The sequence below is a fragment of the Hipposideros armiger genome, unplaced genomic scaffold (genome assembly GCF_001890085.2).
Source record: "Hipposideros armiger isolate ML-2016 unplaced genomic scaffold, ASM189008v1 scaffold_134, whole genome shotgun sequence".
Lineage (NCBI taxonomy): Eukaryota > Metazoa > Chordata > Mammalia > Chiroptera > Hipposideridae > Hipposideros > Hipposideros armiger.
In genome coordinates, this window is record NW_017731484.1 from 2,429,380 (window position 1) to 2,457,346 (window position 27,967).

The following is a 27,967-nucleotide window of genomic DNA, read 5'->3' on the forward strand; positions in this document are numbered from 1 at the left end:
CACCTGTTAATAACCTCCTCTGTGCCAATGAATGATGTAAGGTAAGTAGGATAGAGTTCCAGTCCTCATGAAGCTCAGACTGTCGTGGGAGACAGGCAAATAAGCAAAAGCAATGTTTTAGTGTCCAGTAAATGGGGGTTCAACAAATGGATTATGACCCAACAGTGGGTCTGCTTGGAACGGACTCTTCTTGACCCTCCATACCCCTGTTCTTTTGGATAATTCATAATCGCTGGAGCTGATGCTCACAACCAGGCCTTGGAACAATTTTCTCTGTCCCACTCCAAATACCTCTAGCCCCCTTTCTCCTGACAGATCACCTCTCCTGGGCTCCTTGAAGGCAGACTGTGGTCTCTGTGCTGGGTCACACCTCTTTATCAGCTCAGGTGACCCTGCCTCAGGAAGTCTTCCCTGATACCTGATACGGCTTGCACAAGTACACACACACACACACACACATACACACACACACACACACACACACACACACACACACACACACACACACGTCTGCTAAGCCTGGCTTAGATCCCCTCTCTATGCCCAGAACACCTATTTCATTTCTCTCGTGGAGAGGGATGTATATGACACTTACTGTCTATTTGTTCTACTATTTTATGAACACCTGAGTATAGGAGATCATTTTTTCAAACCTCTGTCCACAGGCCAGTGCCTGCACAAAGCAAGAACAAAATAAATGAATACACATGAACGAGTGAATGAATGAACGTGACAGCTGTTCCCTTGAAAGAAGTGGCTAGGTAGATTCAAGATTTTTGTGTCACCTTCTTTGAATATTGGATATTTGGATGTTGGGCTTAGATATGCCATTTCAGTGGCAGGGTTGGTCCACTGGCCTAGTTTTAGTGCAGAAGCCCCCACTTGGGGACAGAAATGAAGAAACAACTGAGCATCTCATTTGAAGAAAGCCAACCTCAATTCAACTGAGGCCAAACAAAGCACTGCCTCTCTTCAGAGCCCCAGGGGCCCCCAGAATATCTGTCATATCTCAGCTCTCTGTCCTGAAGGCTGCGCCTCCCAGCCCATTAGAAATGCTAATCTCCAGCTTGGAGCTGGATTAACCGACCCAGTGGGAGGAGACAGTCACCGTCCAATCTTTATTAAGAGTGAAGGCTATCCCCCCTCTTCCCAGCTGCCCCCAAAGGGATGGAATCTGGGAATTCATTACAGCCCCTCTCATCAAGGCAGCCTCTACTGTTCAGCACCATTAGGTGGAGGAAGGCCGGGGAGGGCCCATTTCGGCTTCCCCCTCCTCACTTAATGCATCAGAGCCCATTTGTTTGATGTCAGTTCCTGCTGGAGCATGCGAACCAAGCAGTGGGCCTCAGAGCAATTTGGAGCCACAGCTGCGGCCCAACAGCCCAGCCCCCAACCCCGACTCCCACCCCCATCCCAGCCCTAGAACGTATGCTGATCAGCCCCAGACCCCACAGCAGAGAAGCATGGCTTTGTGTAGACCAGGGAACAGTCTGGTAGGGTCCACAAACAGACCCTCAGCCCTGGCTTGGGTTTGATAGGAACTCAACTTACCCACACTGAGCGGGAACAGGAATTGAGACCCCTCAGCCTCACAGAGGAGACCACAGCAGAGGGTGAGCAGTGGCTGGAGGGCAGGGGAATATTTCACTCTGAAACAAACAAAATTACTTACTATATTTTTAACATCACAACTGAACATCAAACAAGCCCGAATCTCTGTTAAATGGAGGGTCCAGGATGGATCTGGGCAGAGAGTTTGCAAATAGCATCAGGAGACAGCCCTGTATAATGGAGCGGGGAGGTTTTGGAATTCAAGAGCCGCGGTGTGGGGGAGCAGGTAAGGGGCACAGACAGGCAGAAGAAAGATTAGAGTAGTGGTTCTCCAAGTGTGGGCCCTAGACCAGCAGCACAGCATCACCTGGGAACTTACAGAAATGCAAATGGTTGAGCCCCACCCCGACCTACTGTATCAGAAACTGAAATTGGCTTTAACAAAGCCTCCAGGTGATTCTGATGCAGGCTCAAGTTTGAGAGCCGCTAGACTTGAGGGACGTAATGAGAAGGCTGGGCACTCTGGGATGTGACCCTTCCCCATGCCCCCCAAATTGTTAGTCAAGTCTACCCAAATTGATGAATTTGCTTCATGTGAGTGGATGTGTTATACAAACTAACAAAGTCCGTGAATTCTACAATACAACCCAACTGATGTGGGTGAAGCAGAGATCACAGGAGAGTATAGGGCTCAGAGAACAAGCCCCCAGGAATTAAAGTATGTGGGGGAGACTTTGACTTTCACAGACCATGGAACTGACAGGGAACTGATGCAGAAGAGGCAACACACACTTATGTCAGAGAGGCAAGAGGCCACCAGATGGGATTTGGGTCACAATACATTTAGTGACTTACGAGGAGAAGGGGGACTAACGATGCTGATGCCCGCTGCCCGTGCGTGGCAGAGTGATGTGCACTTTATGCAAATGTTCTCTCCTAACCCTCACACGGGCCCCTTGGTAGCTTTATATCCTGCTGCACATGAGGAAACTGTGGCTCCAAATGTCTGAATCATTGGCCCAATGTAAATGACAAAGCCAGAACTAGCTGCCAGGTCTGTCTGAACCTCAAACCTCACCTTTCACTACTGCACTTGGGTATGAATGGGCATCTCTAAGAAGGATTCGCCCAACGTCTGCGCTTCCAAGGCATCGTTCCAGACCAGCCCCCGCCAGCTCTTCCACCTGACCTGGCAACAATTCGCCCCTACTGCTCCTCTCCACTGTAGCAGAATGTGCAGGCTTCTGACTTCACCCCAAGACACCCAGAAAAGCCCTGGAGAGGGTTGTGGGTGCCCTGCAGCTCAGGGTCCTGTGGTGAGGGGCAGCAACGCCATAGGGTGCTCATCCTCCTCCAAGTCGGCCTTGAGTACCAAGAAAGAGCTACAACTCTGCAGATAGGTCAGGCACTGCTGTGTGACCTCAGGCAAGTGACCTAACCTCTCTTAGCCTCAGTGCCTTCATCTATAAAACTGGGATTGTACTTGTAGCTACCTCATAGGTGGTTGCAAGGATCAAATCCTTTAAAATGTGAAATGTTCTAAGAAAAGTACCCGATGCATAGTAAGCACTAGAAAAGTATTTGTTAAATTTAAAAAGATGAGTGAATCACTTATGCATTCCCTTCCTTCTAGAATGTTCTCCCTAGCCTCTACTTCTTCCTTCAAAAGTCCTCCCCATCCTTCCAGACAGGCTCAAGCCCACCTTTCATCATCACCTTGGCACACAAGGCTGTCTCTCTCTGAGCTTCCCTTAGCCTTCAGCATAAACTCCCAACTTGTCTCTTCTATGCCTCACCAGTCTACAAACCTCTGGAGGGCCTCAAACCTCTTGTGCCTTTGTGGCACCCAGCACTGTACCTGGCACACTGGGTTATCCACTGGTCTTTGGGACCTAGTGGTCCCCTCAGGGCAAGCAGGTCCTGTCTGCATCACTGTATTTACGGCCTAGCTAGTGGTTTAGTCTGTGTGGTATTGATTTGGGGTTGGGGGGAGGCTGTATTTGGCTTCCTAAAAGCAAGTTTACCAGGTCCAAGTGGCTGGATATAAGGGCCAGTGATGAGTATCGAGAGCTAGAGGTTCGTTCTATAGCCCCATTAATTAACTTTCCCGAAGTTCCCTAAGTGCTCTTGTAACTCTCTTTCAAGCCTAGGAAACCACTTGCATGTATTGGAAAGGACTGTCCATCTTTCCCTGTCCTCCCTTCTGCCCCTTCTAGTTCCAGCTTAGCTGTTAGGACCCAGCACAGCACTCTACCCATGTGTCAGAGGAGAAGACGGATAGACATCCAGAGGCCTAGGTTTGTCCCAAGAGAGGAGGACTCAGCCAGTGTTCCCTCCATGAGCTCTCACAGGTGGAATTAGGTGTAGTAGCCGATTGGGATCATTTTCCCAGAAATTTAGGAGTCCAACTCCCATGCTTAGCACAAGAGAAACCACCTCTTCCAGGCCTCAGGTATAAGATTCTCAGCACTGACAGCACCTCTCCCCAAGGAAGGGGAGCCTGACGGAGCCCACCATCGATGCAATCAGCTCTGAGGTCCAGAGTAGTTAAATCAGCCATCCTTTTCCCACTCAGGCCCCGCAACAACCTCCATGAGAACACGAAACAAACAAATGTCCTTCCTCCTGAACCATATCAGCCTCCCTCCCAAATGTTCCACAGGGCCGTGGCCCGGTGTGGCGGGGGCAGTCGAGCCTCAGGCTAAACGCAGGGAGAGAACACGGGCTGGACTGGATGTACATGAGGCCATCGGGGCAGTCTAGTCAGCAGGGTCCTTGGAGAGGCCCTTTCAGTCATCTGCACTGGCTCAGAGGCACAGAACACAGGGACTGGATGAGCCCTGGCCCACTCCTCATTCTAGAGATTCCCCACATCAAATGCTACATTCAAAACTGCCTCACGCCCACCGAATGCACCACCCTCCCTTCCACATTACCTAATGCCTCCTTGGAAAAGCAGGCTCACATGTCAAATTATGGCCAACCAGACTACATCGAAAGGGCTGAGGGTTTTTCTAGGGGAAAACAATACACAAACTTACAAATATATTCATTCCAAGCCAGATAGAACTAGTTAGGATTTTTCAGCTGCTCTAGACCCTCTCAGGCCCTCCCACCAAAGCAGAGAGCTGGGAATTGTGCTGGGTCTGGGGAAATTGGAGGCAGGAAGAGGTAATATGGTAATTCTCAGGAATCTCATCCTATCCTAAACTGAAGAATATGTATGTATAACTTTAGTTTCCATGAGCAGGAAGACCCCAGACCAGGACGGAGCCTCTCCTCGACCCTGACTTTCACCCCTTTCCATTTCCGACCCTCCAGCCCTTCTTCAGAGCTGTCAGGTGCATTCTCGTGGGTCCATCAGTGGCTTTTAAAGGAGCCCCCGGCTTTCATCCTATTATTGAGCCCGGGAGTAATTACGACTTCATTAGCCAAATAGGTTCTTGGTTCAGAGACTTCCCCCCACAAAACAAAACACACACCCGCTTCCCTCCATCTGAAGTCTGTCCCCTGGGGCATCAGCTAACAATGTAGAGGAGCTCTAGGGAAATGGGAAGGAGGAATAAGCCAAGGAAGGCAGGCCGAGGGGGAGGAGCCTCACAGCCCCCCCTTCCTCCAGGGCGCATCTGTCGGCTGGCTGGCCCACGGAGAGATTTTTGACAGGGAGAGGGATGGCACTCCAGCAAATGAGGGTCGTGACCCCTGGCATCTGTCTGCTGCCCCTCAGCCCTCTGGCCCTTCTCACCCTTTCAAACATAGGCTGGCCATCGGTGGATGGCCAGTTCACTTCCCGGATGGATGGAGCAGGTTTCTCCTCTGGGGGACTCCCCCGCAAATGCACGGGGGGGCCTCCAGAGAGTCCCCGGCTCCCTATCTCCCATCTATACTTCCGCTGCTGCAGTCCAGGGGCAAGGAAGCAGAAGATCTGACAAGTAAAGACAAAGCTGTGCCCCAGGACCATCTGGCTGGAGGACCTTGAGTCAGCTGTGGCCACCAGACCAGGCAGGCAGGTCCCTGACTCCTGGGAGAGATGCCACAACTCTTCTGTCACTTACCTGGCACCCTACACCTCAGCATTAGAAAGAGTTTTCTTCGTGTCTAAATTAGCTCTACATTGCAATTAAAACCATTCCCCCTCGGGAAATTGCTTATTATCCTCTTTTCCTAGTCTTTTAATAGGTTTTAGGGGTGTGGAGTCTAATCCTCCTGCCTCTAGCTTGCCCTAACCTGGACCTACCTTAGTTATCACCAGCCACATGGTGCTGGGGGCTGCCTTTCCCAGGGCAAGCCAGGTGAGCAGCCCGGATGAGGACACACCAGTTCTGGCCACTCCCACTGCCCTCCCTCCACCAGGACAAGGTGCACGCTCCCTGCAGACCCTCAGACACATGCCTCTTTGTCCATGAAGCTTCCAGAGAGAGCTGGCTGCTTCTTCTGGGGGCTTTGCAAATAACAGCTGGTGAATTCTCATTCCTGCTGAGGGCCTCTCTGCTTGGGTCCTCAGCCGGCAAGATGCCATCTGCTGGGGCTGGACCCAGAGGCAGGATAGATGAGATGACCCCCAGACAGCCCTGCCACTTACTATGTATAGCCTGGCCTGGCCCTGGCCCTGACTCTAACCCAACCCTATTCTACCCCCAGGCCTCTGCCTCTGTCCCCAGCCCACAATCAGCCCAGGAGCCAGGCAGGAGGTCCCCTGCTCCTTGCCCTTGAAGGAAAGGGAGTCCCCGGAAGCCAGCCCAGCTGTACCCACTGTGCCCTGCTTGTGTTCCCTGAAAGCAACCGTCCTTTTGTTTAATTCTGCAATTTCCCAAAGTGCCAGGAGCATCTCATCTGACAGTCCCAGCATCTGTTCCTCTCACTTTCCAGAAGGTCGGATGGGAGCAGTGCCAGCCCCTTCCCTGAGGCTCCCCCTGCCTCATGCACGCTCCATCCGTCAGTGTGGGCACCTTGCTCGCCTGGTCCCCTGGGAGCCCCTCCAGTGCATCTCTGTATCCCTGTCCCCTGGCACCACCACGTCCATGGCCATGGCTGGCAGCTTCTATAACCATCTCCGCTTCTGGGACGAAGCTCACTTGCCTAAGCAGATGGGCACCTGTCCTGTTACCTCAGGGGGCTGCAGGCAAAGAGGCTATTCCTCCATTTGTGGCCTTCCCAGGGCCCCCAATAGGTGTAGGAGCCCCAGGGGACCAAGGAAAGAGGAAGCCTCATGCTTGGTCCTTCCGTTGCCCCCTCTCTGTATACACACAGTGTTTGGGCTGCTCAGTTTTAAGGCAGTGGAAGTTCTGGCTGGCTCCTCAGCCCAGAAGCCCTAGCAGGAATCTGGCTTGCCCCTGTCCTGAGCTTCCGCATTGGGCTTTTCAACCTTGGCACTACTGGCATGTGGGGCTGGGTAACTCCTAGGTGTGGGGGCTGCCCTATGCATTATAGGATGTTTAGCAGCATCCCTGACCTCTACCCACTAGATGCCAGTAACACACACACATTGCGAGGACCAGAGATGTCTCCAGACATCACCAAATGTCCTCTGGTTGAACAAAGGCACAAAAAGAAACCTGACATTTGAGTGTCAGTGATTGACAACCCTCACCCCAACATCTCTGATTATCAGGCTCCAGGTGACAAAGGGGTGGCTTAGCTAGGGGCTGGCAAACATTTTCTGTAACAGGCCAGATGGTAAATATTTTCAGCTTTGCAGACCATACAGTCTCTGTCGTAACTACTCAATTGCTGGTGTAGCACGCACTCAGCCAGACAATACATAAAAGAACAAGCGTGGCTGTGTGCCAATAAATCTTTATTTATGAACATTGAAATCTGAATTTCATATTATTTTCATGTGTCATGAAATATTTTTCTTTTTCTTTTTTCCCCAACCATTTAAAAACGTAAAACGCATCCCTAACACAGACCACACCCCTAGCTCAAGGATCTCAGAGGAATCAAACACCAGGGTCTCCTAACAAACCCAAGGGCAGAGGCTGAAGTTGTGAATGGGGTGCTGCTCTGAGGAGGTGGGGGAACCAATCGCCCCCAGTCCCCTTTGGCCTAATAACTCCCTTACCATTTTTAGTGGGGCAACTCCACTGCCCTCAGCAGGACCGACTATATAATTTGCAGTGCCCGATGTAACATGAGAATGCTGGGTCCCCTTCTTCCAAATGTATTAATAATTCCAACAGCAGCAGAAGAGCATTAAACCAAGCAACGGCCCTTCTGAACACAGACCCTGGGTGACTACATGGGCTGCACACCCGTGAAGCCGGCCCTAGACCTCGGCCTTCTCCCAGGAAGGCCTGCATCCAGCTCACAGCCTCTGCCAGGCAGGGGACTGGCACATCAGGCTGGTTCTCTGACCCCAGGGGACAGCTTCTCCCCAAGGCTTTCAGGCTGGGCTGCCACATATGATTGTGCCCTGCAGGTGACATCCAGCTGAGGTGGTGAATGGAGGGTTCAAGCTAGCTCTGCTGACCTTTCCAAGCTGTGTGCTTGGTGCAACGCCACACCTGCTTGGGGGAATTTGCACGAAATGGGCTGGTACTGGCCCTGTCTCCAGGGCACCCAGCTTGGGAAAGAAGTAACGAACTCGTTCCCACTATGGTCTCCTCTATTCCCAAACCGAGTCCCCAGAGATGAAGAGATGACCCACATATCACTTCATTTAACAAATATATGTGGAGCACCAGACACTATGCTGAGGGGACAAATATATAAGATGCAGGGTGAAGACACCCCACCACCGTACAGATTAGTAAGAGGGATGCCTATTAAGTGACAAGGGCACTGAAGGGGTCCACCTAGTGCCTAAGAGAGAGTCAAAGCAGGTTAGACTTCCTGGCGGGGCTGACCATTGGGCCGATTGTTGAGAACAAGGAGGATTTAGCCAGGTACACCTAAGGGGGAAAGATGACTATTCCAAACAAGAACAGCCCCAGGAGAGTGAAATGAGTGTCCAGGCCTTGCCAGAAGGGCAGACAGGTCCACATGACTGGAGTGAGCTGGGAAAAGGCAGGAGAAGAGGGCAAGGCTAAAAGGGCAGGCCAGATGACAATGAGGCCAGTGTCACAGGAAGGAGCCCGGCATCAACCTGGAGGCAAGAGAAGCTGAAGAAGGTTTAGCAGGAAGGTGACACGATCCGATTTGCATTTTAGGTAGCTCACTCTGACTGAAGCCTGGAGGATGATGGAAGGGGTGATACTGGAAATGGGGAGCCTGATGGGGACAGATGGTCAGAATTCAGGTGAAAACTGGTGAGGGTCAGAGCTAACACTGTGGGCAGGCGGCTGGGGACATGCCTAGGAGGGGCTTTGGGGGGCAGAGGGGCAGGACTAAGCAGTTGGCAGGACAATGAGATGGGGTGAGGGAGGGAGGCGTCACAGAGAATGTGAAAGTCTGGGGGGTATCATTCATGCGGGCAGGGTTGCAGGTGGGCAGGGCAAAGGGGAGGTGTCCATCATGGTACTCCTGAGAAATAGAACCAGCAGGGTGTGTGTGTGTGTGTGTGTGTGTGTGTGTGTGTGTGTGTGTGTGTGTGTGTGTTACACACATATAATATATATGTGGGTATACATATATACATACACATACGCACACAATTTATTTCAAGGAATCGACTTATACAACTGTGGGACTGACAATTCATTTTCTGTAGGGCAAGCCAGCAGGCTGGAAACTCAGGCAAGAGCTGATGCTGCCATTTCAGGGCAGAATTTCTTCTTTCTCAAGAAGTCTCAGTTGCGCTTTTAAGGCCCTTCAACTGATTGGATTGGAGGCCCACCCACATTATGGAAGGAAATCTCTTCATTTAAAGTCAACTGATTGTAGATGTTCACCACATCTACAAAATACCTTCACAGCAACACCTCGTTCACCGTTTGGTTAAGTAACTGGGTACTATACCCTAGCCAAGTTGACACATAAAACGGATCATGGGGCCGGGGGTTGGCGTCCCATGTAGACATGTGAGAGGCCTGTGGGCATCCAAGTGAAGATGTCCAGCTGGCCAATGCAGGTCTGAGCCCCAGGCTCAAGGACCCTTTCAGGCTCCCTTCACCCCTCCTCTGGCCACGCCTGACTAGCCAGCCTTCCTGTACATTCCACCCTCTCTGCTGCCCCAAAGCGGACTTTCCAAAGCACACATCTCACCCTGTCTCTTACCTGCTCAGACCCCTCCAACAGCCCCCATTCTCTTGCAGGGCCCATGATGCTCTTCGTGGACGGGCCTGACCCCCTCCCCTGAGCCTCATTGCTTCCTTGCACCCTCAACTCTAGACATGCTGACCAACTCCTTCCCCAAACTGGCCATGTTCTGCCACGCGGCCACCTTTGCGCAAGCTGTTGCCGCACCCTCCTTACCTTCTCCCCGTCCGTGCCACATGCACATGGGCTACCTGGTGAGCTCTGTCTTCCTTCAGGACTCAGTTAAAATGTTTTCTGTTTCTGAGCCTCGCTACACCGAAGCAAGACCACATTGGGTTATAGCACTTACTGGATTGTATTTTGATTATTTCTATATGTGTCATCCCACCATTACACCGTGATCTCTTCAAGAGTACAGACCATGTCTTATTCTCTTCGGTGTCCCTAACACTTGGTCCAGTGCTTGGTACAAGATGTACTCGGTATTTCCTTGTTGGATGGATGGATAGATGGATGGATGGATGGATATGATAATTTTCTAACAATTTCTGGCTATCATTTATTGAGCACTTTTTGTTCCAGGCACTGTGCTAGGAGCTCTAAGTCCAAAATGAACCCAAGTTATTGGTTGCAGGCAGCAGAAATAGACTTTGGCGACAATAAGCAGAAAAGGACTTCACCAGAAGGCTCCCAGGTGGATTGCAGAGTCTTTGGGAAGGCTAACGAAACCGATTCCAAGAAACCGAGGGAGATTAGCCAACAGAGACACCTCAGGAACGGCCTGATCAGGACGCCATTGTTGGCATCACCTACACTGGCTCCAAGGGAGCCAGACCTTGAGTGCCCCCTCCACTGCTGTCCATCACCTTATCTGATCTACACAGCCCTTTGAGGCAGTCTCATCTCCATTTTCTAGATGAGGAAATTGAGGCTCAGAGAAGTCTAAGGTCCTACAGCCAGTCAATGGAGTGGGTGGAACCGGGATCTGTCTGACTCCAAAGCCCATTCATTACCTTCCACGCTGCTCTATATTATCTCCTTCCGGGGGCACTGCTCGCTGATCTTATGAAATGCTGCTTCTTGTGTACGAGGAGCCAGGAAATTCTAATGTGCTAGCTTTTTTGTATCTATATATTTGGGGTATGTTTTTGGCCCTGGCAAATTGTAGTGAGGGAATATATGTAAAGATAGCAAAGTCGGCATAAGAAGGCTGAGTCATTAGAAAGAGGTCTGTGCACTGACATGAGCTGATTGAAGCTGCTTCCAAGAGGTTCTACATCAGACATGCGGGGAAAACAGGGGCCTGGCCTGAGGCTCGGAGAGGCCTGCAGCATCTGGCCAAGGATTCCCAGCATCTTCCGCTGCCCCTTCCTGCTCCCCTGTTTCATGGTTGCCCATTCGCCACCTTAGGCAGGCTTAGTAAAGAACACTTAGAGGCTACCGCTCTGTTGCCCAGCCCACATCCAGGGATGTTTTTATCTTGCCAGGACCAAAAGATGCCACGACCAGGGATGTTCTTCTCAGATCCAGAGGCCCCAGTGGAGTCGAAGGCAGAGTTCTGGGCAGGGAACCCACGCACCCAACCCCAGTCCCAGCTCTACCTTCACCACTCTGTGACCTTGGCCCAATCTTTTGACCTTCCTGGGCTTTGGTTTTCCTAGGACTCAACTTCTCTCCGCTGCCCCTGCCCCCACCCTCCCACTTCCCACACTGGCCAAAGCGTTTCATAAAAAAAGAACTCAGGGTTCTTTGAGCTCTTTGGGAGACCACATAAATGCAAGGCATTATTAGCATCATTACTATTAAATATTAATAATGACATTAGCATTGTCTATTATAAGCCTGAAAAAGAAGCTTCAAGAGCCCTGGGTGGAAATGGCTAGGAGAATAATTAGGCCCCCTCCAAGCCACAGGCCCCTCCAGGCCCTCAAGTGAAATTAGGAAGGCAAATGCAGACAGAGTACTGAGATCTCTCTCTCAGCACCCCCTGCTCAGTTCAACCTGGCTTTTCCTGGCCGTATACAAATCAGGCTATTTCCAGTTCCCTACACTCCATGCCAGGGCTACATTCTCACCTCCACTCTGTCTGTCCAGGCCCAATTCAAGATGTGCCCCCCAACCCCGACTGAAACCTTCACCCACCTCCTAGTACCATCTCTCCCTATCATCTGAATGGTTACAGCAGTATTCTCCTCTGTCTATTCACCCAGTCAGCAAATATTTATTGAGTCTCTATTATGTGCCTCAAGGCATTGTGCTAAGTGGTGGTGGGGGAAAGTCTGGGGGGACTGAGAAAACAGAGACATTAATGAGATAATCCTTACCTTCGGGAGACTGCATAGGGAATAATCATCAGTATTTTGTATGACACTTGGCTAAGTGCTTAAACCATCCTAAGTAGGAATAGGATTATTCCCACTTTACTGATGAAGAAATGGAATCCCCCGTCAATTAAGTGTGCTTTAGTGACCCGCCCAATGCCATCCAGCTAGGAGTGACAGAACTGAGACACAGTCCAGTTCTCTTAACCGCAAATCTGGGGCCACCCCAACCATTGCAACAGAGAAGGGCCCGGCAGCAGGGCTCAGCCTCACAGTGTGTTTCAGATGGGGAGGCTGAATTCCAAAAAGACCCAAAAGGGAGTACTGACGTTTACTGAGCACCTACTTTGTGTTTGGCACTGTGCTAAATACCGTATTTCTTCATGTATAAGATGCACCTTAATTTGGGGGCCTAGAAATTTGAAAAAAATGTATTACATAAAGTTATTGAACTCAAGTTTTATTCATCATAAAATTCATACAACTCCTCATCACTTGAGGGAAATGCAAGTAAAAAAACTACAACCACTGTATAAGACGCACCCAGTTTTTAGACCCCAAATTTTTTGAAAAAGGGTGCATCTTATACGTGGGGAAATACAGTACTTCATGCATAGTTCAATGCTCATATCAAATCAGTGACATTTGTGGCTTAATCTGCATTTTCCAGTTGAGGAACCTGAGGCTTTGGGGAGATAAGTGGCTTGCCCAGGGCCACATAGCTCATAAGTAGCAGGACTGTGTGTCAAGCTGGTCTGAGTTCAGAGCTTTGCCCAACCTGCTTTGTCACTCTTCCCTGAAGTTGCAGATGGACTTCTAGTACCACTATCAGGCTGCTTCCAGAAAGATTACAGGCACTTTGAAGACAGACCACATCCTATGGTTCTTGAATCCCCCACTATTCTAGGCAGAAGCTGCTCAATGAACACGTGGTTTCCTGGGAGCTCTAGAAAAGGGGCTAAAGTCTGAAACCAGAGCCAAAGATGCTGGTGGCTGGAAAGGGCAGGAAAGGAGGTATGAGGCCAGAACTGATGCGGAAGGAGATCAACATGATCAGAGCCCTGGGGCCCTGGCAGGTCTCAGCTCCTCCCCACTGTCCCCATTTGGGGGTCCATTGGACTTCTTTGCTATTGATCTGGTGGGGCTGCGGGAGGAAGGAACAGATGGTCTCAGAAAGGGTGGGTGACCCTCAAAATGTCTTCTGGGGGCTCTGGCTCTGGGGTCATGTCATGTTTACAGGCAGGTTAGTGGCCCATTTGATTAGCCACCTGATCATCTTCACTGGCCCTTCTCTGCCCTTCTTGGGAGCCTGTGAGGACTCCACTTGGGGATGAGGTATCCCTCTCTAAACAACATGGAGACATATTAATTAGCCACAGAGAGCAGAGGTGCCCTTTATAGTTAACTGTACTGAGGGTCCTGGGATCTGGCAGGCACCAAAACAGGAAACCATCCTGTCCCCCATTGTGCCCACCCCGGAAAAGCAGGCAGCAGGCGCCTGAAACACTCAGTATCATGGTTAAACTGTGGATGCTGGAGCCAGACCAGAGATCTCTGCTTCTCTACTTGTTTACTGTTTGTTTGTTTGTTTTTTATGAGGGGAGCCCTTGTTATTTATTTATTTTTTTAAAGATTTTATTGGGGAATTGGGGAAGGGAAACAGACAAGTTGCCGACCTTTTGTTCTTCAGTCTAGTTGTGGAGGACGTCGCTTCACTGGCCCATGTTGGTATTATCATTGCGTTCTTCCCGGGTGAGGTAGATCGGTCGCCGGCCTCTGAATGGCTGCTCATGGTGGCTCTTGGCAGCCCACTGCAGCCTACGCCGACGCCAGAGACTCACGGCAGCCCATCATCCAGGTCGAGCTGTTCACCATCTTAGCTGTAGAGGGCGCAGCGTCACTGGCCCTAATGTGGGATCCGAACCAGGGCCTGCTGCTGCTCAGAGCTGGCGTCCCAAGCCAACTCTTAACCAACGCACCACTCAGCCGGCCCTTGTTTACAGTTTTCTGTGAGCAAGTACCTTAATCTCTCTGAGCATAGCTGTAAAATGAGAAAAATAGCAACATGTATTCCTTGGTTGCATAATTTAGGTAAAGCACTTAGTACAGCTTGACACATTGGCGATACTAAGTTATAATTAATACTTTATACAAAATTAATAACAAAATTATAACACATTTTGGTCATTATCAAACTCATGGACACCACAAGCAAAACTCAGCCTGGGGCCCTAAACACACTCCCACTATCTTGCCAGAAACAGGAGCACCTTAGAGGCTGGTAGTGATGATCTCCAATAACCCCCAAAATTCATCTGTATCAGGCTCAGGTGAAAACTGCAGACAGGTGAGAAGATGAAACTTTGGCAAATGGCTTCCCAAATCCAAGCATTAGTAAGTACTCTCATTTTCACTTTATGGTTGCTGGAGCCCACCTGGGGCAGGGCAGCTGGCTTGCAGAGGGATCTGAGAGAATCTTTGAGACCCAAGTCACCTGCACTCATGAGGAGGGAACTGGGGTTTCCCCAAGGATCCAGCCCCCACCCCACTGCAAGGGAAGCAGCTGTCTGAAAATAGAGTCACAAAGACAGCTGTCTCAATCTAAAGCAACCCTCGCAAGCATTTCCAGACCCTTGGCCCCTGAATCAGCCAATCCCCTGACAAGTCGCTCGATGGCAGCAGATGTGCCACCCCCTCTCTCGGCAGCCGTTTTCTGCTTGGAGAGAACTCCAAGTCCTCTCTGCAGGCATGGACTGACCTGGGTGGTGTCAGAAGGCAAGCCTCTCCTCAGGAGCCCAGGGCCAATGTGCCAGCCCCACAGGAAGACAGACAGACAGACAAGGACAATGTGGGCAGAGTCAGGAATTACAAAGCACCTGGATGGGACTCGCATAGAGGCGAGCCAAGTTGTCCAAGACATGGTAGCACAATCAGATGTCTTTCTGAAACAAAGAAGACTGTCTCCAGAGTTGGGAAAGCCCTTCAGAGGGGAGCGGAAGGACGGGAGGGGAGAACATATGGGACTTGGGCAGGCATTCCGGGCCTTGGAAGCTGGGCAGCGGAACCTCCCCCACACCACGTCTCCTCCTTTTTCAGGCCCTCCCACTTGGCCCAGGATTGTCCCAAAACTCTGCGCCCCGCTCCACTCAGGATGACACATTAAGGCGCTCCAGGCTTGACAGGTACAGCCATTTAAAACTCTGAGGCTGGCCTGGCCCTGCCAGCTGTTTCAGCATCTGGACCACTCACTGGTCTTGCCTGTGTGAGCTGGACAGCAGGTGGACCAGAGGGGGGTGAGACAACAGTGACAGCCTGATGGGGCTGACTGCTGCTGCAGATGGCTGGCCCCTCTGCCTCCAGCCCCAGCCTTTCTGGTCACAGTCCCCTCCCCATGACAGGACCAGAGCAGGAGAGAAATTACTAACCTGGGCGAGCACCTGGAATCTCAGAGCTGGCAGAGAACTGGACATCATTAACCCCTTCAGGTTCCAAGTGAGGCTCATAGAGGACAGAGCACTTAGCCTAGCACACACAGCCGATCAGTCACAGAGCCCGGCTTAGCCTTCAAACATTCACGCCCCCAATCAAGTGGGCTTTTCGTGAATCATCACATTGCGGGTTGGTTAAAGACGGGCTTGGCTCCATAGGTACTGATGTGGAAAGGTGTCCAAGATCTATTATAGTTTAAAAATATTCTGCAAAGCATGATGTATTGTGTGATCCACTTTCATAAAATAATACGAATAAGCCATGTAATTATATACATGGAAATAATAAACCTGGAGGCATGTAACTCATATGTGTTAAGGGACTTTTACTATCTATTTTAAAATTCCCTCTAACGTGTGGATATTTTGACAAAGAGCCGTGTTACTTTTATAAGGAAGGGAAACAATAAAATGAACAATGTGGGGGGGGCCAAGGAAGAAGCCCCTCCGTGCCACTTGCAATCCCCGCACAATAAGCTGGGGGGTTCTGATTTGCGTCCCTTCCTCTAAAAGGAAATTTCTGGGGAAACAGGGAGTTGGGCTTCGTAGGTCTCCAGGGTTTGAAGAGCAAGAGCCACTTTCTTTTCCCTGCGCACCCCACCCCTCTGCAGCGCCTTGAGCTCCGGGCTGGGCGGGGATGGGGGAGCGGGCAGGCCAGACAGCGCGCCTGAGAGCTGAGCTGCCCGTGCGACCCATGCATTATGGAAGACACGGGTGCCCTGGCTCGCTCCCTAGTCCTTATATGACAGCAAATGAGGTAAAGCCGGGAGGGTGGGGACAGCAAAGGGGGTGGGAGGGGGGCAGCGGGAAGCCATCTCCAGGGCCCCTGAGCGTCGGCGAGGACCGGAGCCAGCCAGTGAGCGGAGCCTGCGAGAGGGAGGAGCACATCCTGATGCAGAGATGCCGCAGTGGCTCCGGGCGCGCACACACACAAGCGCCCTCGCCCGCCGCCGCCGCCGCGCCTGCCGCCGCCGCACCGGGACAGCAGCGCGCCGCTGAGGGAGCTGGGAGGAGAGGAGGCCGGCCCGGGGGGCTGGCAGCCTGGCTGGCTGCTGCTCACCACCTCGGGCAGCGTCCACCTGCCCCGGCCAACATCCTTCTTTCAGCCCAGGTAGGTGCCAACCGCTTTTGTCTCCACCCTCCCAGTGGCTCCCCAGGGCGCTGTCATGGAAAGGGGCTTAGAGCTCAGTGCCCTTGCAACTTGGGAGGGGCGGAGGCAGAGCGGGAACCCCAGTCAGTGGGCTGGGACCAGTCTGACTTCTCGTCCCAGCCCCATGATGGCCTCTGGGACTGGAGGTCCCCTCCGCCCTGTCTATGTGGGTGGCATCCTGCAGGGCCCTGGCAGGCCGAGCCTGGCCAGGAAGCTGGCCCCCAGCAGTGTGTCCAGGAATTCAAGCCACTACCAGCTGACAGCAGCAACTGTCTGCAGAAAGGGCAGCCCTAGGTACCCGGCCCTGGGCCCCCAGCCCAGCACCAGAAAGTCCCTGAGGCCAGGCCCTGGGCCCTGGCCTGCCCATAAATGTCCCTGAATGGAATTGAGTCTGACTGCCCCGACTTGAGGTTGCCCTGGGTCTGCCTCCGCAGGGTGACCTCTCTGGAAAGTCTTGCTTCAGTTACACAGAGGAGTGAGCGGAGCACAAGTTTGGGCAAAGATATGTATAGGAGTGGGGGCCTAGGGAGGAGAAACTGAGGCAAGCCCCATCCCTAAGGGTGAGTGGCTGGGACCACAGGGGCTGAAATTCCTTTCTTTCCCTACCCTCCTCCCCAACTGTATCTTTGCCTCAAATTCCTCCCCCTCATCCTCACTGGTGAGAAAGGTTTGCATGAAGTTTGGCTTTCCGGTAAGGAAAGGGCTGGGACTAGAATGGGAGGGGCACAGGTTAGAGAGTCTAGAAAAACAGGGCCAACCTTCTCCTCGGCACCATGCAGACCAGAGGTGGGGAAGCAACCCCAGCCAGAGATGAATCCCATCACCTTCTCCAGGAGGGGTTTCAAGGTCTGGGAAGCAAAAAAAAAAAAAAGGGGGGGGGCGTGGGGGTGAGATGACACAGTGCCTGTGGAAGGAGAATCCTGGAGCTGCACAGGACAAAGCCAGGGGCGTTTCAGCCACAGACCACTGAGGGCCAAGCCTGTGTCCCAGGAGCAAAAGCTGTCGGTCAAGGTTGTTTGGAGGGTTGAGGAGCCAGACAGACCAGGATGGGATGGGCTGTGAGTCCATGGCCACAGCCCCGGAGAAGGACTGGTTTTCCAGCCCCCAAGTTCCCTGCCCTTAACTTTCCCCACTCCATGTCCAGCCTGCAACTGGTCAGACCATACCACACTTTCCTTTCAGCTTGATTCCCCAACGCCCCCAAACACCCTTCCCAGCCCAGCCAGCATCCTTCGTCCTCTGCTCCGAGGGAGGGCAGGAGCAGGAATAGCCTAATATCCCAGCCTATCAGCACCCTCCTGACCTTCTGGGCAGCAGCCAGTCTCTCCTCCTAACCCTCTGGCTAGAGAGTCCCTCAAGTCTGCTTAGCCACTGTGCCTCTCCGTTGCACTCAGAGGGACCAGATGAGCCACTGGGGATCCAGGACTGGAAAGGGTGAGCCACCTGTGGGAGAGGCTGGTGTGACCTGGGCTCCTGGGGGTAGGGCAGGGAGATGGAGCCCCGACTCCTGGCCTGGAGAGGAGGAAGCTCTGCTCTTAGAGACAGCAGCATGGAAGCCCTCCCCAGGTTGCCCCACCAGTTAACCCTTTCTAGCCAGGCTGCAGAAACACTCCAACCAGGCTTTTGCCACAAGGTCAAAGTTCTTCCTGATTCCCTGTAGGATCTATCAGGAGTCTTCAGTCAGCAAAAGGGAGGCAGGAGGTGAGACAGATGGGGAGGGGGCCTCTGAGCCCCTGACATCAAAGTCACCAAGGTCCACCTGTCTTTCTGGTGCTCAGCATGAGCAGTGAGGAAAGCACAGTGTCCCCTGCACTCTCTGTGTGACTCTCTCTTTCTCGCTCATCCTCTACTCCCCACCTGGCCAAGCTCTCTCTCTCCCCTCACACTTCCTAGCCAGGTCAAATGTACTCCACTTTCAGCCCTCAACCTTGCCCACACCATTAACCCTGCCAGATTTCACTTCTTATGTAACTCCATTCCAGCACCTTCTCTGCCAGCAGTTGTTCAAATAGAGACGCATGTGGGATGGGCCTCTGTGGATTGTGTTCAATAGGATGGTTGCACATACTGTCTTTGACGGACCAAATGTATGCTTCGGGAGCAAATGCATGAGATGGGGTGCCCCCAAAGCATCTTCTCTAAGGCCATCAGGGAAGCAACGCATCTGGAGTGGCTTGGAGGGTGCATATCCTCCATCCCTGCCCCAGAAGGTCCTCAAGCCAAATGTTTGTGAAAAGTGCATCTCAAAGAATCTATGCCTGTGTGGGTGCTATTTGTATTTTTGAAGGGATTCCTAGGACAGAACCACGGGGTTGAGCAAGAGGTGATTGGTACTCAGGAAAGGAAGAACCAGTAAAAAATATGCCAGTGGGGTTGGAAGCTGGAGGGATTGGAATCAGATTGCAGGAGGCACTTCCTCACTAGGAAGATGAGCCTTGAGGTAAGACAATCTTTCCCGTGACTCTAAAAGGCTGTAGAAAACTGGGGTCAGGTCCAAGGTTGGAAACAGTCCCGCCTGGAGGGAGAGGTTGGGCTAGATGAACCTGTAAATTTCTTCCAAGCTCAGGTTATTCTGTTTTAAATGGTAACAGGCAGGAGTTACTAGGAAGACATAAAAAGACAGACATCCTTTCATTCCCTGCTGCCTGCTGGCCACCTGGCACCCTTCTGGACCAATCCCTCAACCCCCCCTGGGCTTCGCAAACCTGGGACATCCTGGGTGTTTCTGTGGGTTCTGTGCCCTGATGGCAATCATCCTGGAGTAATGAAGCCCTTCTTTGGGTTTAATGAATTTCTTGCTACAAAATGATCTATGTTTCCTTGTTTACCCAAAGAGGAGGCAAACAAAAATAAAGGTGTGTAATATTCTCCCCCCACACTAAATATACAGCATCCCAGGACACATACAGACCCAAGCACACCTCAGTATGCTTCTCATCTAATGAGCCTCAGGTCCCTCTTCCACACAGGGCACCCATGAGATGAAACCTGCTGCCTCCTCTAGCCCCAACCAAATCCTCTCAATGTCTACCAGCCTCACATACCAAGAAGCTACCCCATCCTGTGTCTGGCTGAAAGGCGGCCTTCTTGCAGTGCAGCCCAAGAGATGCAGTTCCCTTGGGCCCCAGAGCAGAAACTGGCCTGATGGGAGGAGCTGATGGAAACCCACCCCCACCAGGCTTGGCTCTGAACGATCCAGCAGGAAACTATCTGGTAATTGGGGGAGAGTCTCCTCTCCACGGGGGTGAGAAAACATGCAAAATTGCTCTGTTTGTTTCTTCCTATTTTGGTTCTTCAGAGCCAAACTGAAACAATTGTTCTTACTTCTGATGTCTCAAAAACGGTCCCTCCTTCCAAAGCCCTGGCGCCTTCTGCCCCCGTACCACGCACAGGAGAGTAGGACCCTGGGTCTGAACGTGCTCACCCCTATCCCAGGTCCTCAGGATGCGAGGCTCTCCCCTCCGTCCACTTCCCACTGAGGGTCTCTCCGGTGGAGAGGGCAGACGCAGAAGGGCTCGAGGCTCCAGACGGCAGATCAAGGGTCAGATTCCCTCAGGCCCAAGGCTGAGAGCTCACAGAAATCCTTGAGGCTGGAGCCACAGTGTTCCCCAGAGGGCACAGCAGTGCCAGGGCTGGGGCCTCAGGGAGCCAACTGCCAATACAAAGAGGCTGCAGAAAAATCTGGGGGCAGAGAGGGAGGGAACGCACGAAGGGGGCTGAGTAGAGACTCAGCTAGCTGCACAGCTCCCCTGTCCCCATCCAGTCCCTGTCCCCATGGGGACAAAGGAGGTCCCCATCCCACCCAAATCTACGCCCAGGACCTCCTCCCGCTCAGGACACCAGCCCACTGGGGTCTCTCAACCACAGTCCTCTTCCTACAAACCCCGACCCCACCTGACGGGTGGCCCCACCAGGCCACCACAGAGCCCTGTCCTGCCAGAGGGATGTGGAGTGGTTCACACGTTTCTGGAGGACAGTGATCCTGTCCCAGATGGCAGTTCCCTTCTAGGCAGAGTCCCCTTCCCATCTTAGATGCCCACAGGCTGGGATGGCAGAGGAGGACTGCTTGGGAGTGCCCACGTGCGAGTCCTAGCCAAGTGCTCTCCTGAACACATGGCATCTGGGTGTGACCCTGTGTGTCCTTGTGCCCTCATCCGGGGTGGTGTGTTTGCTGGGGCTTGCCTGGGCCCACTGTACCTGTGGGGCATAGAGAAGGCGAGCACCTGCCCAGGGAGACTGTGGGAATCTGTCAGTATCCTAAACACGTGCGAGTGTAGCTCGAATGTCGTGACTCTAGAAGTGAGCCTGACTCAGCCAAGCGCAGTGTCTGTGGACAGGTCTGTGTCCCTCAGTGTGCTGGGCCTGTGGACAAGGGCTGTGAGGATGGTCAGGAAGGAGACCTGATCTTCCCCACATGCTAACTGAGGGCCAAGAATGGTGCTGACCTCACAAGAGTCCCCCGAGGTGGCTACGACCCTTCTCATCCCCATTTTGCAGATGGGAGACTGAGGCTCAGAGAGGTTAAGTCATGAACCTATTAACTAGAATTACACTGGTTAGTTACACTAGAGTTATACTAGCTAGGAAGCGCCAGGCCGGCTGGTTTGAGAGGCCTGTTGATTGAGAGTCTGCCCTATTAACCGGCGTCTATGCTGCAGGATGGAAGATGGTGAGGACCTGAGGGGCTCCTCCAGTACTTGTCGGCTCATAATAAATCACTTTGCCCTCAACTGGACTCCAAACTCCCCCGTTTTTCTACCGCAACCCATCCGAAAGCTGCCCTCGGTGTTCACATCTCCCCTGGGGGATGGGAGGAGACAGGTTCAGGGCCAGGAGCTGGGTGGCCCAAGCAGTAGCATTTGGGCAGAGTGTGTCTTTCACTTTCCGACTGCTCTATGCAGGGGCACTGAGCCCAGCAAACCCTGTCGTGTGCTGGAGCCCAGCTCTCAGCCTTTCCTCTCCCAGTCGTTTCCCAGGCCCTTTGTCTTCTGGGCCCAGCAACTGAGCCAGCTTTCCCCCGGAGCCTCTGAACCCCAGGCAGCCGGCATCCCCATGTGTGGGTGCCTCACAGGACCAGCCCCCGATGGTGACAGCCTGCACCCGCCTGTGCCAGCCTGCGCCTGTACCCCTGTACCAGTGCAGCTGGCCTGGGCCAGGCTTGGCTGGCTCAGGGCTCACAGGGCCAGCTCTGGGCCTGGCATAGCTCCACTCCAACCTTGCTCCCAACAAAAAGGCCGCCTCCATCCTGAGCATTCTAGAATCTGTCACAGGGCAGGCGGTATGAGGAGATGACCGGCCCATGCCACGCGTGAGCACATCCTCGGTGGCACTCAGTTGGTCAGGGCGCTCCAAAGAGGCAGTTTTCATGACTGTCTCCCAGTGCTCAGCCCAATGCCTGGCACATAGTAATAAATACTGGAATGAAAATGGACGCAGGGCCAGACTGGACACCAATTGCCTCACCTGCAGGGAAGCAATAAGCTCCAACCTCTGACTCCGACTCCATGTGTGTGTGTGTGTGTGTGCGCGCGCGTGTGTGTGCGTGTGTGTGTACACTGAGCTCCACTGTGTGCCAAGGCCTTGTGCACACACACACACAAGGTCTTGGCACACAGTGGAGCTCAGTGTACATCTGATTGGGCTGACCCATCTCTAATGCTCCCCAAGGGCAACTCCAGGTTCTCCTGGGTCCCAGCCCCTCCCCCAACCCCTCCTGCACCCATGTTTCCTCTGAGGCTTCAGGTCTGTCCCCTGGGGATGCCCTGGGCCCGCGAGCCCAGAGGTGACTGATAAAAGTATGGGTTAAGTTAAACTTTAGGAGGAACAGTGGGTTCTCCAGGAAGTATGGTAATTACCTATGGTAAGTGAAGTGAAAAAACATAATTCTGACCACTGTGATGTAGAGATGAGTGAGCCAGGCTTTCTGCTGGGTCACAGGGAAACAAAGCAGGGGCTGGGCCTTCATGCCCTGTGAGAGGCAGGGACACACACACACACACACACACACACACACACACACACGCAGACGCACGTACAAAGACCAGACATAGACAGACACACAGACACACATGCATATACATAGAGACACAAAGGCCAGACCTCACACATATACAGGGATATATAGACACACAGACACACACAAAAATCACATGCATGCGCGTGCATGCATGCGCACACCCACCCCGCTCTAGCCAGCACTCGGGAGCAGCAGCAGACTCCTGCCCAGAGTCTCCAGCCCCAGGTCATCTGTCTGTGCTTTGCTCTGGCGCACTCAGGATAAGTGCCTCCATCCCAAGCTCCTCCCCGAGCCGGCACCCTGCCCCTTCGCTAAGCTCCCAGGACTGGCAGGCGGACAAAGGGCCGGAAGCAAATGATGATTGAGCACGTTCCCTGTGCCAGAGACTCTGGGATGTGGCACACCAACCCCAAGGGGGCGTTTTCAAACTTTTTGGAGCTGTGGCACCCTTTGTTTAGAGGGAACCTCTTAGGGAAATCCAGTAGATAAAGCAAGATGTAAGCAGAGCTGCTCTGGCTGATGTGGGGAAGTGGTCTGGAGCCCCATCCTCGCTCTGTCCCCTCCCCACCATGACCCCAAGACTTCCACTGTAGGGTACTCCAGTACCTCATGGAGCATTCAGAATACCTCTGCAAAGTAAGTGCCATGATCTCCACTTTGCAGGTGAGAAAACTGAGGCTCCACCAAAGGGAATAACCTGTCCACGCTCCCAAAGCTGTTAGGAGATGACCCCTGTCAAAGCCTGAGACGGTTCGCAGAGCCCCAGGGCCCCTATGATGAGAGTACCCTGCCTTCGTGTCACATCCAGGGCCATACTTCCAGATTCTCCCATGACTGAGTGCTTTGCAGACCCTAGAGACCTGAGTGTGTATGAGAATGTGTGCGAAAGAGTGAGTGTGTAAAGGTGAGTGTGAGAGAGGGAGTGTGTGTGTGAGAATGTGTGAGAGTGTGTGTATAAAAGCGTATGAGAGAGCGTGTGAGGGTGAGAAGAGTGTGTGTGAGTTTGCCCTGGGGTTGCCCCAGGGAGCACTGAAGGCCGGCCAGCTGTCTATTGAGTGCCACTGTGTGAGTGTGAGTGTGGCAGGGTGGGTCCACTGGCTCCTGGAGGCACGTGACACAGCTGTCCTCAAACAGTTAAATGTGCCACAAAAGTAACACCTATCACATGCCAGGTACTGTGCCAGGCACAGGTGATAACCAAGATGAAAGAGACATGGTCTCCCCCCCTTGGGGACCTCACAGCCTTCTTTGGAGGCAGACGCGCCTCTGTGGGCAGGGCACCACAGATGTAGTCAAGAACAGAGCTGAATTCTAACTGTGTGCACCTGGGGCACCTTAGAGGCTACCTGGAGGGGGTGAGATGTGAATGGGGCCGTGCGGGACAAGTGTGCCTTGTCTAGGAAGGGCATTACAAGGGTGCGGAGACACCTGAGTAAAGGCACAGAGATGGGGGTGTTGGGGAAAGTCACAAGGACTGGAAGTGCCAAATTTCTGGGTTCAAGTCTGGAACTGAAAGTGGCAAGAACATGGAGGGGCAGGTAGTCCTGACAAAGGAAAGTGGATATGAGTTGGGGTGGGGGAGGGAGTGCTATCTGTTTAAACATCCCCTCACCCTCACCCCACTCAACACCCTACATCTTCTATGAGAGGCTCTCAGGCCAGTTCCCCTCCTTCGGCCTAGCTTCTTCAGGTGCCTTTTGAGGAGGCAGGAAAAGGCTGTGGGATAATCAAATGTTGAGGTTTAAAAGGTTTGGGGGACTTTCTTTCCAACACAATAAAGCGCAAAATGAGATAGGGAATCCCAAGCTTGCATTGGTGTTCAGACCCTCCACTGACCCCAGGCAGAGTCTTAAGTCGTCTGTAGCCTGTCTTCTCCCCTTCCCTACCCCCATCCAAGGATCAGCGTTCCCAGGCCCTCGGAAGTCCTGCACTCTCTGGGAGCATCACAGTCTCAGGGCTGGAAGGGACGTCAGGGACCACCCGTTCTACAGACGAGAACACTGACACCCAGAGACGGCATGGGCCTTGCAGCCAGTTAGCGGAAGAGCGCCCAGCCAGGCTCGCCCAGCCTGGCCCCAGACCCCGTCTCCCTGCTCTTAGGTGTCTGCAAAGCGGGCAGGCAGGGCAGAGAAGCAGGATCTGCAGCTGAGTTACCTGGCTCCCTGTGGCAGCTCTGGCAGGGAGCCTTGGGACCCAGGGTCACCCAAATCACCAAAAAGCAGGCCCCTAAGATGCCGCACTCCTCCCAGAATTCAGAAAGTCCCCCGGAGATGGGGAGTAGATGGAAAAGCTGGTCCTGCCCTTGCTTCTAAAGATGAGACCTCCATCTCTCAGACTGATGGAGGGGGCGCTGAGTTGCTGTCATTGCCCCCCACCCCAAGGAACAGGTTCTCCAGAGCTTCTAAGATTTAACCAAGTCTGCTCATCGCTGTGCAAGAAGGAGCCTCCTTTTTCAGCCCCGAAGTTCTGTCTGGGAGGGGCAGGGGGAGTGGGCCCCCACTGCTAGAGGAAGATGTTACTAGTTCCCCAAACCGAGGCTCAGGCCCTGTTCTCTTCCAGACCCACACCAAGAGCTATTATGGGTGAGCGGGCAGGTGGTCCTGGCCTCCCAATTAGTCACTGCTTCACTTCCCCAGCAGCACCCTGCTGGCTGCTAGGTGGAAGGGTAGGGGGTGGGGTGCAGGGCAGAGCCAGACTCCCAGGGGGCCTGTAGGAGCCGTTCAGCCTGGGGAAGAGCTCCTTGGTAGTAGCCACGCCCCTTCCCCTGGGGCCCTGGGAAGGCTGAGTGCTTTTCCAGCTCTCTCCCAGGCAAGACCCAGATATGCCTGGAGCTGGAAAGGACGATCCTCAGCTCAGGGTCCTCCCCTGTCCTGCCTCCCTAGGTCCTTCTCAACCACCCCCTGGACTGTCCCCGTGCTGGGCTGAGGCCCTGTTCCTCTGCTCTCCACTTCTGCCCAGAACACCCGCCATGGGGACACTCCCCAGGAGGAAGTCACACCTGCTGCTGCTGGTGGCTGTGGCCCTTGTCTCCTCTCCAGGTAAGAGGGTTCATCTGGTCTCTGAAGCCCAGCAAGGATGGTTATATTGTTATAGCATTGTTATTATTTTGGTGATGACTGAAGAAATTATTGACTGCTTTGCTGTAGCACTTACGTTTCTGAGGCCATTTCCTGGCCAAAACTTTCCCATTTGTGGATCTTACCCCCACTTTGAGGTTAGGAAAGGGACTGAGTCTTTGCCATATTATAGATGAAAGAAACATGATCAGAGAGGGTGAGTGGCTTGCCCTGGGTCACCCAGCAAGATTATTGGTACAACCAGATCTCTACAATATCAGCCCAGAATTGAAGCCTCTAAGGCAGCTCTGTCCAGTATGTAGCCAAGGGACGATTAAAACTAAGATAAATTAAAGTTTAAAATCAGTTCCTCAGTCATACTAGCCAGGTTTCAAGCGCTAATAGCCACATGGGACAGACAGCACAGAGTACAGAACATTTCCATGGTCACAGAAAGCTCTATTGGATAGTACTGATCCAGGGTCCCTGCCATGCAGGGAGGGGGGCGCAGGGATCAATACCACAAGACTCTGCAAGGGTTCTTCAGGGCAGCGCTGCAGCCTGGCAGAGGGAGTACCTGTGGAATAGGATCTGGGAAGAGCAGAGGCAGAGCACGGGGTGGCCCAGGCAAAAGGCAGCGGGGCCCACGGGGTGGCCCAGGCAAAAGGCAGCGGGGCCCAAGTAAAGACTCTCTTGCCATGGGTGCTCTGGCAGCAGGAGGAATGCGTGGCTAAGTGGGCAGTGCAGGCCCCACAGAGAGGCCCAGGTAGCTGGGCCCTGGAGAATGTGCCTATCTGATAGCTGGAGGGAGGGCGTGCTCCCGCCGACTGCTGCTACTCTGAGGGGCCCCCTGGGACCACTGCCTTGCCCCTCTGCCCTGACCGCCAGCCCAGATCAATAGACAGTTCTTTTCTCCTTAAAGACCTCCATGGGAGAGGGCGTGCCGCCCTTCACCGTCCTTCTGGAGATCTAGCCACCACAGACTCCATCCCACCCGCTTCCTGCAAGGCTGCAGCCTGCACATCCTAGGTTCTTGTCTCACCAGGGAAGGACTCCACTGGCATACTTTCAGATGTTCTCATTATGCCCTCACGGCCTCCCAATCCTGCACCCAAGTCAATGAGGCTGCTGGGAAATAGAAATGACCCAGAGGGTAGGAGGAGCCTCCCAGCCCCCACCCCCAAGCCTAGCTGCCTGTGCCAGGGCCCACCTGGTCTGGAGGAACTACTGGGTTGGGGAACCCCCGCCGCTGACAGAGCAGGAGACACCCACCCCAGGGACAGCAGAAGAGAGGGATCTGGGCCCCTCAGCATTGCCCCAGGCTCAGGGAGAGTTCAATGCTGGGACCCCATCATCTGAGGCAAAGGGTGTGGGCAGTCTCCAGGGTCCTTAGACTCAGAGATGCAGGAAGGCTGAGGGCGAGGGGACCGGGTCCGCCACGTGGCGGAGCTCCAGAGACAAGCGTGGAACACCCTGCCACGTGTTCCCACTCCTCCCACGAAGGTGCCACAACTTCACTTTCCTTGTTCACCTGGGGCTGCACCCCATGCAAGGAAGTCAGTGGGAATTCCCTTCCACGCTCACATCGCTTGCATCACCCTCCCCTGCAAGGCTCCCCATGCCTGTGTTTGGGGAGCAGAGTTGCCAGGACAGGGAACCAGGGAGAATCAGAGAAGATATGGAGCAAGGACAGCAAGGAGGGTGTGACTTTGCCTGGGAGTGTGTGTCTTCAGAGGAAGGTGTGGAGAGAGTGAAGGCGTGTCTGTGGGCATTTGAGCGAGCGGAGATGTGAGCAAGTTTTTGCTTGGAGGGGTGCTACATTTAGGGGGATGATGAATGTGCAGAAGGCCTTCCGGCACGGTGCAATGCCCCTCAGTGCCAGCTGCCCTGCAGAACGCCCACAAGCCACTTTTAAAAGCTGGATTCCTGGGCCTCCTTCCTGGAGATTCTGACCCCGCACCTCTGGGGTGGAACGAGGCCTCTGACGGTCCCGATGGAGACTGAGGCCAAGAACTATGGCCACTGTGGTTGCGGATGCTGGCTATGGGGTGAAGCTGGCCAGGATCCAAGTCCCTCACTCTGTCCCTTCTTGCTGTGTGATTTGGAGCAAGTGACTTAACCTTCAGTCTCAGGTTCCACATTAGTCAGATAAGGAGATGGCAGTGACTATCTGGTAAAGAGGTTGTGGAAAGGAAACGTGGAGCGATAACGAGGAAGCTTCTTCTTCTTCTTCTTCTTCTTCTTCT

At 53.2% G+C, this 27,967-nt stretch overlaps 1 protein-coding gene across 7 annotated transcripts in view; it reads left to right on the forward strand.

The window, feature by feature from the left end:
• Positions 1–16,311: 16,311 nt before the first annotated feature.
• Positions 16,312–27,967, forward strand: part of CNTN2 (contactin 2) — a 30,146-nt gene continuing 18,490 nt past the window's right edge. For 4 of the 7 annotated variants that reach the window (XR_002124800.1, XM_019649773.1, XM_019649774.1 and 1 more), the window contains exons 1-2: positions 24,564–25,247; positions 25,548–25,703. Coding sequence is in view for 6 of the 7 variants with exons in the window: in XM_019649773.1 (XP_019505318.1) it covers positions 25,178–25,247; positions 25,548–25,703 (226 nt within the window). In the remaining variant the exon portion in view is untranslated. Of the gene's footprint in view, positions 16,611–17,831; positions 18,084–24,563; positions 25,248–25,547; positions 25,704–27,967 lie in introns of those variants that run through there. The other 3 variants (XM_019649777.1, XM_019649778.1, XM_019649775.1) reach the window with 2 other exon arrangements.